This window comes from Pseudophryne corroboree, chromosome 6, assembly GCF_028390025.1.
Source record: "Pseudophryne corroboree isolate aPseCor3 chromosome 6, aPseCor3.hap2, whole genome shotgun sequence".
Taxonomy (NCBI): domain Eukaryota; kingdom Metazoa; phylum Chordata; class Amphibia; order Anura; family Myobatrachidae; genus Pseudophryne; species Pseudophryne corroboree.
This window is the reverse complement of record NC_086449.1, coordinates 247,904,167-247,919,241: the sequence shown is the minus strand read 5'-3', so window position 1 is coordinate 247,919,241 and position 15,075 is coordinate 247,904,167. Positions and strand designations below refer to the sequence as shown.

Below are 15,075 nucleotides of genomic sequence, written 5' to 3'. Positions count from 1 at the left end.
TGCTAAAAAAATTCATGCTGCGATCAACTTGGAATTACCCCCTCCGTTCATTGCTTAGTATTTCCCCTTACTCCTTCCAGGCAGAAATCCTCAAAACATGACGTGGGCAAAACTTGAGGGTCGATGTTAACAATCACGTCACAATAATAAATATTTATTTGCTTTACATATACACAAGACTGGCAAAGTCTGTACTGCAATCACCTATATGAAACTAATAGTCATGCAAGGAAGGTTATAATAATAATAATAATAATAATAATAAAAAATGTAGAATAAGAAGAAACAATTAGAACACTGCAGTTATTATTTATTTATGAACAGTTTCTTATATAGCGCAGCAAATTCCTTTGCGCTTTACAATTGGAAATAACAATGATATAACAAAACTGGGTAATAACAAACATATTGCACAAAGATAACTGATGTGCTCACTTAAATTGTTATTAAAGTTACAATTTACTTGTAAGAGAATATGTGCAACATGAGGACATGACAGCTGCGGCTCCACACAAGAAAGGCGCTCAGGACAAGTAGGGTAGATGCTAGAATCAAGTGGGCTAAGGGACCTTTTCCGTAAGGGGGAGGAGTTACGACGCAAGGGGGAGGAGCTAGGCCAGCGGGATAGTTCCTCTACTATCCACGCCACCAACTATTACCTTTAGTAATTAGGTGGTGAGCGAAGCGGCGGACAAGTAGGCTGCATGAAACACATACAGTAATTGTTGCAATTGCGTCTGACAGCAACTGCCATATTAGGTATTGGCATGCCAGAGAGCGCTTCCTGCATCTATCTCACTGTGGGCGGAGTCAGCCGAGGGAATCGCCGCTGGAAGGAGACTGAGCCGGCCACAGTAACTTATTAAGCGGACACAGACGCTGGGAAATATCGCGGCGCTGGGTGAGGCCTGCACCGCAGCCCATAGATGGGAGAGACGAGTCCGGAAAAGGTCAGAGCTGGGAGCATTGAGGTGTCTGGGGCTATGCCGCTGTGCTGTGGTTTCTGGTGTTGGGATCAGTTGGGGAACTAATGTTTTTAATTATTTTAATGTCATGGCGAAAATGTGGATGATGGTGACTTCTGTGATCGGTACTGCTTGTACACCCAGCTGTAGGAACCTCATATGTATAAACCATGAGCAACGGAATGAATGAAGTTATCTTTATGTCCAATAAATGTATCCTGCAGTAGTGTGTGTCTGGGTAGGTGTGTGTACCTGAAAAGCATGTGTCCGCAAGGAGAGAAGTCAGGTATTTATTTACACTGACCTTTGTCACAGGATCTTCTCAAGTGAAGCTGCTATATAAAACATCTAATGGATAAGTAAGAACATTCACACTGTCATTACTTACAATACTGTGTGTTTTATTTACATCCATTTAACTTGTGTTACACTCTCAATGGGGAGTACAAATATACAGTATTTTGGTGTTGGTTTGAAGAAGTTAACTTTCTTTTGTTGGATTCCTTTAAAAAAAAAAAAAAACCAAAAAAAACCAGATGAAGGGAATATATAACCTACTCATACATTGTGCTTTATATGCATTTTTACTTGATTTGATGGCGTGACCGTATCTCTTGCAGAGTTGCTTACCCTCCCTCATTCTGCAGGAGACTCCCTGAAATAGTAGCAATCTCCCTCACTCCCTGAATAGACCAGCAATCTCCCTGATTTTACTTTACATTCTTGGGGTAAAAAAATAAATCAGAGAAACATACTTTCAATTGAGTTCAGCAGTGCCATTTCCCTGCATTGTTTTAAGGCACAATGGGGGTAATTCTGAGTTGATCGCAGCAGGAATTTTGTTAGCAGTTGGGCAAAACCATGTGCACTGCAGGGGAGGCAGATATAACATGTGCAGAGAGAGTTAGATTTGGGTGTGGTGTGTTCAATCTGCAATCTAAATTGCAGTGTAAAAATAAAGCAGCCAGTATTTACCCTGCACAGAAACAAAATAACCCACCCAAATCTAACTCTCTCTGCACATGTTATATCTGCCTCCCCTGCAGTGCACATGGTTTTGCCCAACTGCTAACAAAATTCCTGCTGCGATCAACTCAGAATTACCCCCCATGATCCATATGGCTACGTGCATTTTACATAAGGTTTCTCTTGGCCACTTAGTATATGGAAGCTCTTCTAAAACACAATGGTGGTCATTCCGAGTTGTTCGCTCGCTAGCTACTTTTAGCAGAAATGCAAAGGCAAAGCCGCCGCCCTCTGGGAGTGTATGTTAACATAGCAGAATTGCTAACGAAAGATTAGCAATTCTGCTATTAAGTATTTCCTTGCAGTTTCTGAGTAGCTCCAGACCTACTCCTAGATTGCGATCACCTCAGTCCGTTTAGTTCCTGATTTGACGTCAAAAACACGCCCAGCGTCCGGCCAGCCACTCCCCCGTTTCTCCAGCCACTCCTGCGTTTTTACCTGGCACGCCTGCGTTTTTTTAGCACACTCCCTGAAAACGGCCAGTTTCCACCCAGAAACACCCACTTCCTGTCAATCACACTACGATCAGCAGAGCGATTAAAAAGCTTTGTTCGCCCATGAGTAAAATAGTATAGTTTTGTGTAAAATTGCTTAGCGCGTGCGCCCTGCTGTGCATACGCATGCGCAGAACTGCCGGATTTTAGCCTGTTAGCAATTCTGCTAAAAATAGCAGCGAGCGAACAACTCGGAATGACCACCATTATACGAACAATTCCTGAAAAATATCAGTGTCGTTTCTTTAACAAGTAGATCTTACAAATTTTGGGGCTCATTTACATTTGGATAGAAGTCATTTTTATGACACGCCTCTCAGATGTAGCAGTGCACATCCGGGCTGATAGGTGTTACTTTCACAATCACCCTGAAATGTTTTTTCAAAAGTAGGCAAGTATGATCTCTTGATCTGCCCCTGTGAACCAAATCCCTTTGATAGAGTTTTGTCAGCAAGATTCATTAACTAGAGATGCCACTCGGCAAATCAGCCGCTCACCAACTGTGCGTGTCAACAGCAGGCCAATTGGGCAGCCCCAGTTGTAGAAAGGCAACGCTGCCATCTCCAGGCTCCTTCACCGGTGCCTGGGTCTACTTGCGCCTTTTGTGTAATGCATAGGTCTTCAACCTGCGGCCCTCCAGCTGCTTTGGATTACACATCCCTGCATGCCCTGCCTCAGTTTTAGTATACCTTAATAGCAAAACTGTGACAGCATGCTGTGTAGTTCTATAGCAGCTGGACGGCCGCAGTTTGAAGACCCATGGTATGCGTAGCTAGTGATGCAGCACCTTTTATCTGGATGACTATATCATTGATGACCATTTACTATGGGTCAATATTGCTGGGTAACTGACACAATACTGAAACAAGAAACTGGACTCAGTATTGGACAGCTGGGGGATGGAGTGAAGTGTATACCTTCAACATCTCTTCATTGACGAGAATGTCCCAGATGATGCCCATTTGCTGGATGGACACAAATATAGATTTAATGAGTGTCCTGGAAGAAGATGATAAATATAATTATAAATAGTGGCCCAGATAATGGCCACTTGCAGACTGGACAAAGATTACTTTGAATAGTCCAGATTCTACATACTTGCTGTTTGAGCACAAATGCATATTTAAAAAAAAAAAAGCGTCCCAGATACTGCGCACTTGTTGGTTGGACACATACACTATATGGACAAAAGTATTCGTACGCCTGACCATGACACCAACAGGGACTGTAATGACATTGTGTGTATGTGTGTGTGTGTGTGTATATATATATATATATATATATATATATATATATATATATATATATACACATATACTCAGCACACATCTCTCCCCACATCTGCCCGTGAATACGGGCTTATTGGCTGGTGCATTTATCACTGGTTTATCACTTCTTTATGCCTTTTCCAGGTTAATACATCTGCCCCATTGACCCCACTCTGTGATTTTACGTAGTCTTTTGCTTTGTGACCTAGTTGCTATTGTTCCTAAATGCTTCCACTTTCTAATACTATTGTTAACAAGGATGAAACTACACGAACAGTGTTACTGCAAAGGTGGCATGCTATCACAGTACCATGCTTGAAATCACTGAGCTCTTCAGAACGGCCCATTTTGTATAACAAATGTTTGCAAATGGAGACTGCATGGCTAGGCGCTTAATTTTATACACCTGTGGCAAAGGGTCTGATTAAAACACCCGAATTAAAAAAAATTAAGAGGTGTGGCCAAATACTTTTGTATGTGTGTATGTATATATGTGTGTGTGTGTGTATGTATATGTGTGTAATAAATATATATATATATATATATATATATATATATATATATATATATATATTCTCTGGCTGGGTCCACAGGATAACATTGGGATATTGTCGAGCGACAGCGAAAATGGCACCAACACGGTCACGAGCTTTCTGGCCTCCCAGGATGCATTGGGGCCTCCACTATATAGTCCCGCCCACTGACTCAGTCAGATCAGTTTTTTGCTTGGTGCGGCAGGAAGCCGCATGGTCACAGGGCTGCTGTGAAAGCAGCCTCAAATTTTCATTACTTTATTTTTATAGTCTTACTGTTTTTGTTTGAGCGACTTCTCTTAACAGCGTCTTAAACGTGTATTAGAAAGAGTCGCTCCAACAACTCCCCACCGGGTCGCAACAACGCTTACCTTTGCGGTACAGTGCTGTCTCGACGGGCGTCTGTGTCGGATGTTCTAGCAGGTCCAGCAGACGTTACCAGGCTGTGGCCGGAGCATGGGGAGACAGTGAGTATATGGACTTCCTCTTACTAGAGGGGTCAGGACACAGCTACGCTGATTTGGTGGAGACTACAAACAGCGTGTTGATGCGCCGAACATCTCGAGTGTGACAGCGCTACGCTCCGGGGATCATAGGCGCCAGGACTAGGTGAGGCCGCGATCCTGGGAGTTTAAGTCAACAGGGGGTTTCAGACGCTCTCCTGGCCGTCCCTCCTCCGAGTTCATGGCCAGTTCCCGCGGGTCTCTCGTTTCATGAACTGAATGACCTCACTTCCGGCTCAGACGCTACCACGAGGGTACTCGGTCGCAGCTTAGACGCTGCGGTTGTGTACACTGGATATAAACCCGCCCAGACCGAGTCGCAGGCCTTTAGTGTCTGCATGCACGTGGAGTCGCTCAGCGTCCGTGTCCGTTGGTGAGCGTCCGTGTCCGTTATCAGTTACCAAGAGCGGCAGTGTACACCAGTAGCGTCTGAATCCACTCAGCGTCTTTCGAGCGTCTTTGCTTGGATATGGAAGTGTGGTGAGTCTCCCTGTATCCCGCTCCCTGGAGGCAGCCGGGTATACAGTACTAAAAATTCCTTCTACTTCTTAGTGTGCACTGTTAATTTTTAGTACCTATTGCATATGAGACCTGTATATTACTGTGTTTTCTGCATGTTATGTTGAAAAAGAACCAGTTAAACAGAAGTACAAATTTCCTACTTATGTATAAGTTATTATGGAGGTTGTATTCTCATATGACAATGTCTAATGCTTTAACATGTGACTGACTGCTAGTATGTGTGCTGACTTTTCTGTAGTAATGTCAGTCCTGTTCTGATCCTCAAATCAGGTGCACTGTGGTCAGATTGATTTCACCTCTATATACTGATTATAGGGTGTGGTTCAGTCACAAAATTGTGTAGTCAATATCAGAAAAAATGTCTGTGAGCAGCAAAAGTGATGAGGAGAATTTGTCAAGCACTCCCATAGCCCTAACATGCTTATCTTGTAAGTCAGGGGTAATTGATATGAATCAATTGGTCACTTATGAGGGTTTGTGTGCAAACTGTTTCGCTTTTCAGCGAAGTAAAAAACAGGAGTTGGTTCAACCTCCAGTAGAGCCACCATGGAATATGTTCGCAAAGACTCTGTCTTCAATAGCGGACAGGTTAGCTCCAGTAGCACCACCTCAGGGGTTAGGTTACACTATGAACCCATACATGCAGCTCCCTTCCTATGGTTTGGTTCCAGTAGCCTCTACAAGCAACCAAGGGGTAGGTAAGACTAAGACAGATACGTCTGTATGGCAGACTACACAAGAGGATACATCGGATGATGATGCGGAAATAATAGATTCAACTCCGTATGATGATCAGTCGCAGAGCTTTAGTTCAGATGATGTAGCTGAACTCATTAATGCAGTAAAGGCTGTGCTTTCTCTGGAAGAACCAGCCAAGACAGCGTTAAAAGCAAAAGCACCTGTATTCAAACGAACAAGGTCAGTGAAAGCTGAATTTCCAGCGTCAGAGGAGTTGACGGAAATGATGGATGAGTCTTGGGCAGCGCCCGGTAAAAAGTAAGATTCCTAGGAGATGGGATTCTTATTATCCATTTCCTGCTGGAGATTGTTCGAAGAGAGAAGTTCCTCCAAAAGTAGATGCACATGTTCTGCGACTCGTGCACAAATCTGCTTTGCCACTGTCATCTACCTCTTTGAATGATGTCACAGACAGGAGGGTAGAGAGCCTATTGAAAAATATTTTTTCTCTTGTGGGTGCAGTGGTAAGACCTGCTATGGCTTCGGCCTGGGTAGCAAAGGCAATGGGCGAATGGATAGAGGAACTAGAGAATGACATCCCCTCTCCTACTAGGGAGCAAGAGGATCGTCTTTGCCGTTTAAGACAATTTGCCCAGTATTTAGAAGAAGCAGCCATTGATGTAGGCACTGTTGCTTCTAAAGCTTCAGCCCTGGCAGTAGTCGCTCGCAGAGCAGTCTGGCTACGGACCTGGAAGGCAGATGCGGAGTCCAAGAAGGAATTGGAAGCATTGCCTTTCATGGGTAATATATTATTTGGAAAACCTTTATCGGATATCCTAGAGTCAGAGGCTGAATCGAAGAAGGTCAGATTTCCGGCTACCTACAACCCTAAGTCCAAGGGTTTAAAATTTCGCTCATTTCGCTGGCAAAGCAAAGCGAAAGGTAAAGAGGAGCCTAAACAACCCCAGTTTAAATCCAGGGGTAAGAAGCAGTGGGCTAGCAAAAAGCCAGCTTCCAAACCTGAACAAAAGCCCTCAGCCTGAAGAGACGGGCCTCCGCCTGGAGGATTCCAGGGTTGGGGGACGACTCCTGCAATTTGCACACACATGGCAACAGTCAACAACAGATGCCTGGGTGCAGAAGGTAGTATCTCAGGGGTATGGGTTCCCATTCAGGATGCAGCCTCCTCAAAGATTTTTTTGCACCAGCCCGTCTCGTATAGAGTCGAAGGCCAATGCCCTGCAAGAAGCAGTCCAAAAATTACTGCAGTCAGGTGTGATTGTCCCAGTACCTCCATCACAAAAGGGACAGGGGTATTACTCCATTCTGTTTCTAATCCAGAAACCAAATGGGTCATATCGACCAATTCTAAATCTGAAGATGTTGAACAATTACATATGGATCCTGAAGTTCCACATGGAGACGTTACGCTCCATAATGTTGGCTATGGAACCGGGAGACTATATGGTATCTCTGGATGTGCAGGATGCTTACCTACATGTGCCTATAGCACTATCACATCAGTGTTACCTCAGGTTTGCCATCCTCAAGGAACACTTCCAGTTCCAAGCTCTGCCCTTCGGGCTAGCTACAGCACCCAGGGTGTTTACCAAGATCATGGTGGTTATGGCAGCTTGTCTGCGCAAACAAGGGATAAGGATATTCCCATACCTAGACGACCTATTAATCTTAGCACAGTCGCAAGATTTACTGTTGAGCCATCTCCAACAGACGATAGTTTGTTTACAGAGACACGGGTGGCTCATAAATTGGGAGAAGTCGTCCCTGAATCCATCACAGCGGATGGTTCATTTGGGAGCCATATTGGATTCAGACCTACAGAGAGTTCTCTTACCAGAGAAGAAAATACTTACCAGAGAAGAAAATAGTCAAGGTGCAGGTCATGGCTCAGAAAGCGTTGCAAGCCCAGACAATGTCAGTCCATGCAGCAATGCGACTGTTGGGTCTGATGGTATCAACGTTCGACATGGTGGAATATGCGCAATTCCACTCCAGACCATTGCAGCATCTCATTTTGACAAAATGGAACGGAAATCATCAAACAATAAAGAAGCAGATGCTAAAGATTCCAGTAAATGTAAAAAGGTCTCTAGCATGGTGGCTACAGACAGACCATTTAAACAAGGGGAGACCCTTTTGGATAAAAGAGTGGCAAGTCCTGACGACAGATGCCAGCCTGCAAGGTTGGGGGGCGGTACTCGGAAGCCTATGGTTCCAGGGAAAATGGACCGCAAGGGAAATTCGCCTGTCGATAAATCTGTTAGAAATAAGAGCCATTTACTTGGCCCTAGTTCAGGCAAAGGACAATCTACAAGGAAGACCAGTCCAGATCCGCTCAGACAATGCGACGGCAGTAGCATACCTAAATCATCAATGAGGGACTCACAGTAAGAGTCTGATGGAGGAAGTAACTCCCATTCTAAAGTGGGCAGAACTCCATCTCCCAGCATTGTCAGCAGTATTTGTCCCGGGTGTACTAAATTGGGAAGTGGATTTTCTCAGTCGGCACACCATTCAGGAAACCGAATGGGCACTACACCCAGAAGTGTTTCAGACACTGGTGAACAGATGGGGTCTACCAGAGATAGACCTTATGGCGTCTCGTCTAAACAACAAAGTTCCGAGGTACGGATCAAGAACAAGGGACCCAGGAGCAGTCCTGGTAGACGCACTGTCAGTAGAATGGAGGTTTCAGCTGACATATCTGTTCCCTCCAATATCTCTGTTACCCAGAGTAGTGAGAAAGATAAAACAGGCAAAAGGAGCAATCATTCTAATAGCTCCAGCTTGGCCAAGAAGGCATTGGTACACAGATCTTTGGAGAATGTCCGTGGAAGCACCGATACTGCTCCCTCAACGTCCAGATCTGTTAATGCAGGGTCCTTGTTGTCACAGTCATCTGGATCGCCTGTCTTTGACGGCGTGGCTGTTGAAACCTCTATCTTAGAGGCTAAAGGATTTTCAAAGCAAGTAATCCAAACCATGCTTAGAGCAAGAAAGCCTTCTTCGGCCCGTGTATATCATAGAATATGGCAAGCCTATATTCATTGGTGTTCGGGAAAAAATTACAATCCAAGAGCCTTTAAAGTAGCTAGAATTTTGGATTTTCTGCAGGCAGGATTGGATAAGGGGTTGAAGGTTGCTTCCTTGAGGGTGCAAGTCTCAGCGTTGACTGTATGGTTTCAGCAGAAGATTGCTGACCTACAGGATGTACGTACTTTTTTCCAAGGAGTAGTACATATTCAACCTCCATTTGTTCCTCCTGCAGCTCCCTGGGATTTGAATTTAGTTCTTAAATTTCTCCAGGGTCCTTTGTTTGAACCACTTGAGAGAGCAGATCTTAAGTGGTTAACAGTTTAAAGTTCTTTTTTTACTGGCAATGGCGTCAGCCAGAAGAGTGTCAGATTTAGGAGCATTATCATGTAAGTCTCCTTTCCTAAGTTTTTTTCCAGACAGAGCAGTTCTCAGAACGAGATCTAGTTATCTTCCAAAGGTGGTGTCAAAGTTTCACCTGAATGAAGAGATTGTAGTCCCAGCTTTTCAGGTATCGGGACTATCTGCGGGAGAAGCGTCACTGGACGTGGTCCGGTCTTTAAAAATCTACATAGATCGTACTAGTGCCATCAGGAAAACAGATTCCCTCTTCATCCTCTACGGATTCCATAGGAGAGGTTGGCCTGCTAGTAAACAGACGCTGGCGAGATGGCTCCGAATGGTAATATCTGAAGCTTATTCTCATACAGATCTCCCTATTCCGGCTAATCTCTCTGCACACTCTACACGTAAGGTAGGTCCTTCTTGGGCAGCACAACAGGGTGCATCAGCAGAACAGATATGTAAGGCAGCGACATGGTCTTCCATAAACACATTCATCAGACATTATGCCTTGGATACTTTTGCCTCTCATGACGCAGACTTCGGGCGAAAGGTCCTCCTGTGCAATCAGGAGCGTCCCCACCACTAAAATGGCTTTGGGAATCCCAATGTTATCCTGTGGATAATCCTGTGGACCCAGCCAGAGAAATGAACGTTATGGTAAGAACTTACCGTTGATAACGCGATTTCTCTTATGTCCACAGGTATCCACAGGGATCCCACCCGGACGCATCTGATTTGAGGATCTAGACAAACACTAAAAACCTCTTCCTTCTTGTATGGAAGGGTGTGCATGTGTGTTCTTATCGCCTGTACAGGTCTCTACCTAATGTTCCTGCCTATAATCGCTGTGGAAAGAACTGATCTGACTGAGTCAGTGGGCGGGACTATATAGTGGAGGCCCCAATGCATCCTGGGAGGCCAGAAAGCTCGTGACCGTGTTGGTGCCATTTTCACTGTCGCTCGACAATATCCCAATGTTATCCTGTGGATATAAGAGAAATCACGTTATCAACGGTAAGTTCTTACCATAACGTGTGTGTGTGTATGTGTATATATATATATATATATATATTATATTATATTATATTATATTATATTAATTTTACACACACATTTTTTAGTGTGGCCCAGATGCTGCTTGGCAATTGTTTTTTTCACCTGCACTCGTGCATGATCTTTCACCCGATATCCTATCAATTTAAACAAAGGTGCCATTCAATTGATGTGCCGCTGGGCGCAAGTAACCAACTGCCATTGCTTTTCGTGCACTGTCTAAACTATTGGGGGCGTTGCTGAAATGTGCCCAAAAGCCAGACTTTTTGCACAGTTCTGCTTGACACCTCAGGTGTAAGCAGAAACAATGGGCGCCTACGGCACACATGCCCTATCGGGGCAACTATTGAATACAGCTATGATTTACACAGGTTCTGGGGCTGGCTAAAATCAAGGCTGCATTTCACCTGGTTTTTATCAGCCACAGAACCTGTGTAAATCATAGGTGTCACAAATTAAAGGGATATTATGTCAACCCTAATTATGTACATGTATTATACACTCAAGTCTGTAAAAACAAACCGCATTCTTTATATATTTATTTATATAATTTGCACTTTAATTGTATTAAATCCCAGGTGAGGAATTTGCTTAATCTGTATGCTTTGTTTTCCTTCTAAAGATGAATTCGGATAACCTTAGAGAGGATGGTAACAAGCACTTTAAGTGTGGAGAATATGAAGAAGCGTTATGTTGTTATACAAAAGCAATCCAGTTATCAACTGATAAAAAGGATACTGCTATACTACACCGAAACCGTGCTATCTGCCACCTGAAGCTGGTGAGTTTAGCTGGCAGAAAATGTACTACACATAATTCAAGGACAAATGTGTGCCAATATTGTTTGCCATTCTTTCTTTTTTCCATAAGGACTGAACTGCAGTTATATTCTAAATACACTCAGGGGGGGGGAATTCAGTTGTTATCGCTACCCAATATACTGCCTAAAGTGACCGGAGATTCCAGGTGCGATATTCAGTTAATGCTGTTTATTGCGCAAATGAGTGTCTGCGACTTTTCACACACTTGTTCGCCAGCACGGGAGGCTGCAAATTGAAATGTGTCACCCCGCAGCTCAGTGCGCAAGAATGGAGAAACAATTTAATTCCCCCCATAGTGTTCATTCTAGCATCCTGCACCTAATCAGTGAGGTGGGCATATTTTAATTTTGAAGGGCAAAATTTTAAAAGTGATATATTGCTACTGTAGCTGTAGTGATCCATCATGTATAAAATGGTTACTGGTCCTGGCTGTTGCCTAGCAGCCGGGACGCTGGCTATATGTGCAGCTTTACAACTGTAATCCATTCCAGACATTAAGGGGCTGGTCTCTCTGGTTCATGTTGGTATTAAAAGGGAGTCAGTCCCACACACCCAGGCCGGTGATAGTTCTTTCTTGAGACTTGTCATTTAGTCCCTGTTCTTGGCTGACTATATTCTGGTGTCTTGCTACTGCTGCTGCCTAGCCATGCTTCCAGACCTGTTTCCTCAGCTAAGTGCCATAATCCTTGAGTATTGCCACTGCTACTCATATTGAAACTTCATTGTGAATTCACCTGTGAGTGCATGCATTATTGTGTACCACCGCTGCTACCTCATTTATAGTTAGTGTTAAAACCTGTACTCGCCTGCATTGCTGCAATACTACGACTCTACGGAGTTTAAGACCTGGTAGCATCCTAAGTGCTGGTAAGTGTATTGTACTGTATGGAAACAACGGGCGGTTGTTATAGGCTGAAGACCTCTGTAGAGTGACTCTAGGAGCCTTATATAATAATTCAGGAGTATCCTAACACACAAATATCGTGGTCCTATACTGTGGGGTATGGGTCATTAGGTCGACATGGAAAACGGTTGAAATGAGTTGTTGTTTTTTTTTACTTTTTTGGGTGTCGTTTTCTTCGTAAAGTGACGGGGAACTCCAATTAGTGCACCGCGTCCCCTCGCTTCGCTCGCCATGCTTCGGGCAAGGTGTCTCGCTCCGCTATGCTTGGCACAGGTTACTGTTCCCAAGCGTAGTCCACGTGGATCGTAAAGTATGAACAAGATAAAAAAGTGGAAAAAAAAAATGTGACAAACACATGTCAAACTATAGCATCAGACATTTCCTTATTTTTTTTGTACCTCCTTTATTGGTTCATGTCATAAGTCTTTAGAAATGACATGAAGCTGAAAGTGTTTTATTACAATATTTCCATTTATGTTCTACTTCTGTACAGCAAACAACTGCTTTAACTGAAAGTCCTAATCATGGAAACCACCAATCACCTGAAGGGAAACTGTAGAACATATGTCCGAGACATTGACCACAGTATATGTCTTGCCCATACTTCACTTCCATATGAAAACATATCCTCTTAGGCAGAGTTTTATCTTAGCTAATGCAAATGTCCACTGTTAGTGAGATATGTAATTGTACAGGCGGTGGTGGAATGTAAAATCCATATGAGGAAATGTACATAGATTTAGCTATCCTATAGTAACCGTTACTACTGTTGCACTTTTATTTTAAAAATGTTAATGATGTTTAAGTAGTCGTTCATATACTGCTTAATGTGTTGCAGGAGGACTATGTTAAGGCAGAGGAAGATGCATCAAAAGGTAAATGGCTGCATGCAGACATCTCTTGGTGTATGTCGCACCTTTGCGCATACATCATACCAATATAGGTGGTGAGGAAGATAAAGGCTTAGTAGTGAGTGTAGTCATACAGATGTGTTACAGACATGCACATTGCTGCATAGCACTGGGATTATTATAAAGGACCCAAAGGTGAGAAATGTTAAGTTGTAACAGGCAATGAACCCAAGCTATTATTATAAGGTCACAAAGTCACTGCCTGGAGAATGATTGAGCTGTGTTTCCAAGGATGTGTCGGCAGGGTGCCAGTATCTGATTATTCAGCCATCCAATCAGGATGGCTACCAATCCTGTGTACTTTTTTGTAGAGTAATGCCCAAACAATACAAGCTGTAGTATCAGTGGGAGCCAGACTTGTCTTCTTTCTTTTTCTTCTCTTCCTCTCTATAATTAGCATTGGGTGTCCTCATCTACTGTGCTGCAGAGGCTGTGTAAAACCGATCAAAGGAGAGATGTACTTACATATATTTTGGTTAATTCTGTAGCGATTGAGGTGGATGGGAGTGACGTGAAGGCACTGTTCAGACGCAGTCAAGCCTTGGAGAAACTGGAACGGTTAGACCAGGCAATACTTGATCTTCGCAGGTGTATTGCACTGGAACCCAAAAATAAAGTATTTCTGGAGAGTGTGAGGAACCTAGGAGTCCGGGCACAAGAGAAAGTAAGTGAAATCCTATACGACCTACAGCGCTGCACAGATAATAATAGAAAAAAAAATACCATAAAAAAAGCCTTTTTAAGCCTAAAGAAGATAATTTTGTACTTTATTTGGCTAACCTCTACTATTCGGTATTCTGTGTTTATGAATTTAATTATCTATGCAGTTTCAAGGGAATTATATACTTCTACTATATGCTTATCTCTCAAAATGTCATCCTATTGTTTTAGGTTCAGCTTATGTCCTCCACAGACTCCCGAGTGGACCAAATGTTTCGCATCTTGCTTGACCCTGATGAGAAAGATGTTGAGAAGCAGCAAAAGGTACAGTACAGTGGGCAGTACTTGCAAAAGGTAAAAAGTAAGAAGGTGCTAAGCTCTGTACTTACACTTTCAGGCGGCACAGAATTTGGTTGTCTTGGCTCGTGAAGATGCTGGAGCAGAGAAGATTTTTCAGAGTGATGGCGTCCGTCTCCTTCAACAGATGCTGGACACCAAAAAAGCAGACATGATGTTGGCTGCTTTGAGGACCCTAGTTGGTCTCTGCACCGGCCACCAGTCTCGGGTAAGATTTAATTGACGATGAAGCCACAGGCATTAAAGCCTCTGCTTATGTACTGTAGTTATGTGGTAAGCGGTGGAAGAGCCATAAAAGTCCTTTGTTGGAATAAGTACAGTGAGAAAAAAAAGAGAGTATAATACACCTTTTATAGTCAAACAAATGATGATTTGTTGGTGAAACACCCAAATGCTCACAAAGTGGTTGCTAATAGCATGTGGCTAGCCAGTTTGCATGCACATGTTACTGTAGTCTATATGGTGTTGGACTATTGGACCTCAATACTAATATAAATGATCATAGGCTTAATATTCGCTGCACTATAGTCTTATTTGGGTTCTCTGAAATGATTAATTATATTTTTCATCAATGAACATGTATTTTGTTTATTATATGTTGAATGAGAGTTGCATATGATAATGTGTGTATATATACACAATAAATCGGTAAATAACATGCATGCTAGAGTATTCTACTGATGTAAGTTTACAGTTCGTAAGCTTATGGGAACTTGTCAGACGTGGGGACTCGTTAGAAAAGATATGAAATTTGCCCCATAAAGGTTGCATGGCTGCAGTTAAGATTTATTCTAGTGAGACAGATTGTAGGGAATGAAGGGCATGGTTAAAAAACTGTCTTATTCAAACTAAGTGATGTATCAAGGTATATTGTGTTAACAAATGGTTGGGAGTTAATTGCCTTGCTGGTATTTCATTATCGCCACAGAACTTCATAGACAAGCTGTTAATAGCCCTAGAATCCTGTATGGGACAGTGATC

General features: G+C 43.1%; 1 protein-coding gene across 1 annotated transcript in view; it reads left to right on the top strand.

The window, feature by feature from the left end:
* The first annotated feature begins 615 nt into the window (after positions 1-615).
* Positions 616-15,075, top strand: part of UNC45A (unc-45 myosin chaperone A) — a 71,405-nt gene continuing 56,945 nt past the window's right edge. Inside the window, exons 1-6 of the mRNA XM_063925854.1 lie at positions 616-950; positions 11,064-11,222; positions 13,005-13,041; positions 13,566-13,741; positions 13,969-14,061; positions 14,135-14,302. Coding sequence (XP_063781924.1) covers positions 927-950; positions 11,064-11,222; positions 13,005-13,041; positions 13,566-13,741; positions 13,969-14,061; positions 14,135-14,302 — 657 coding nt within the window. The 5' untranslated portion in view covers positions 616-926. The remainder of the gene's footprint in view (positions 951-11,063; positions 11,223-13,004; positions 13,042-13,565; positions 13,742-13,968; positions 14,062-14,134; positions 14,303-15,075) is intronic.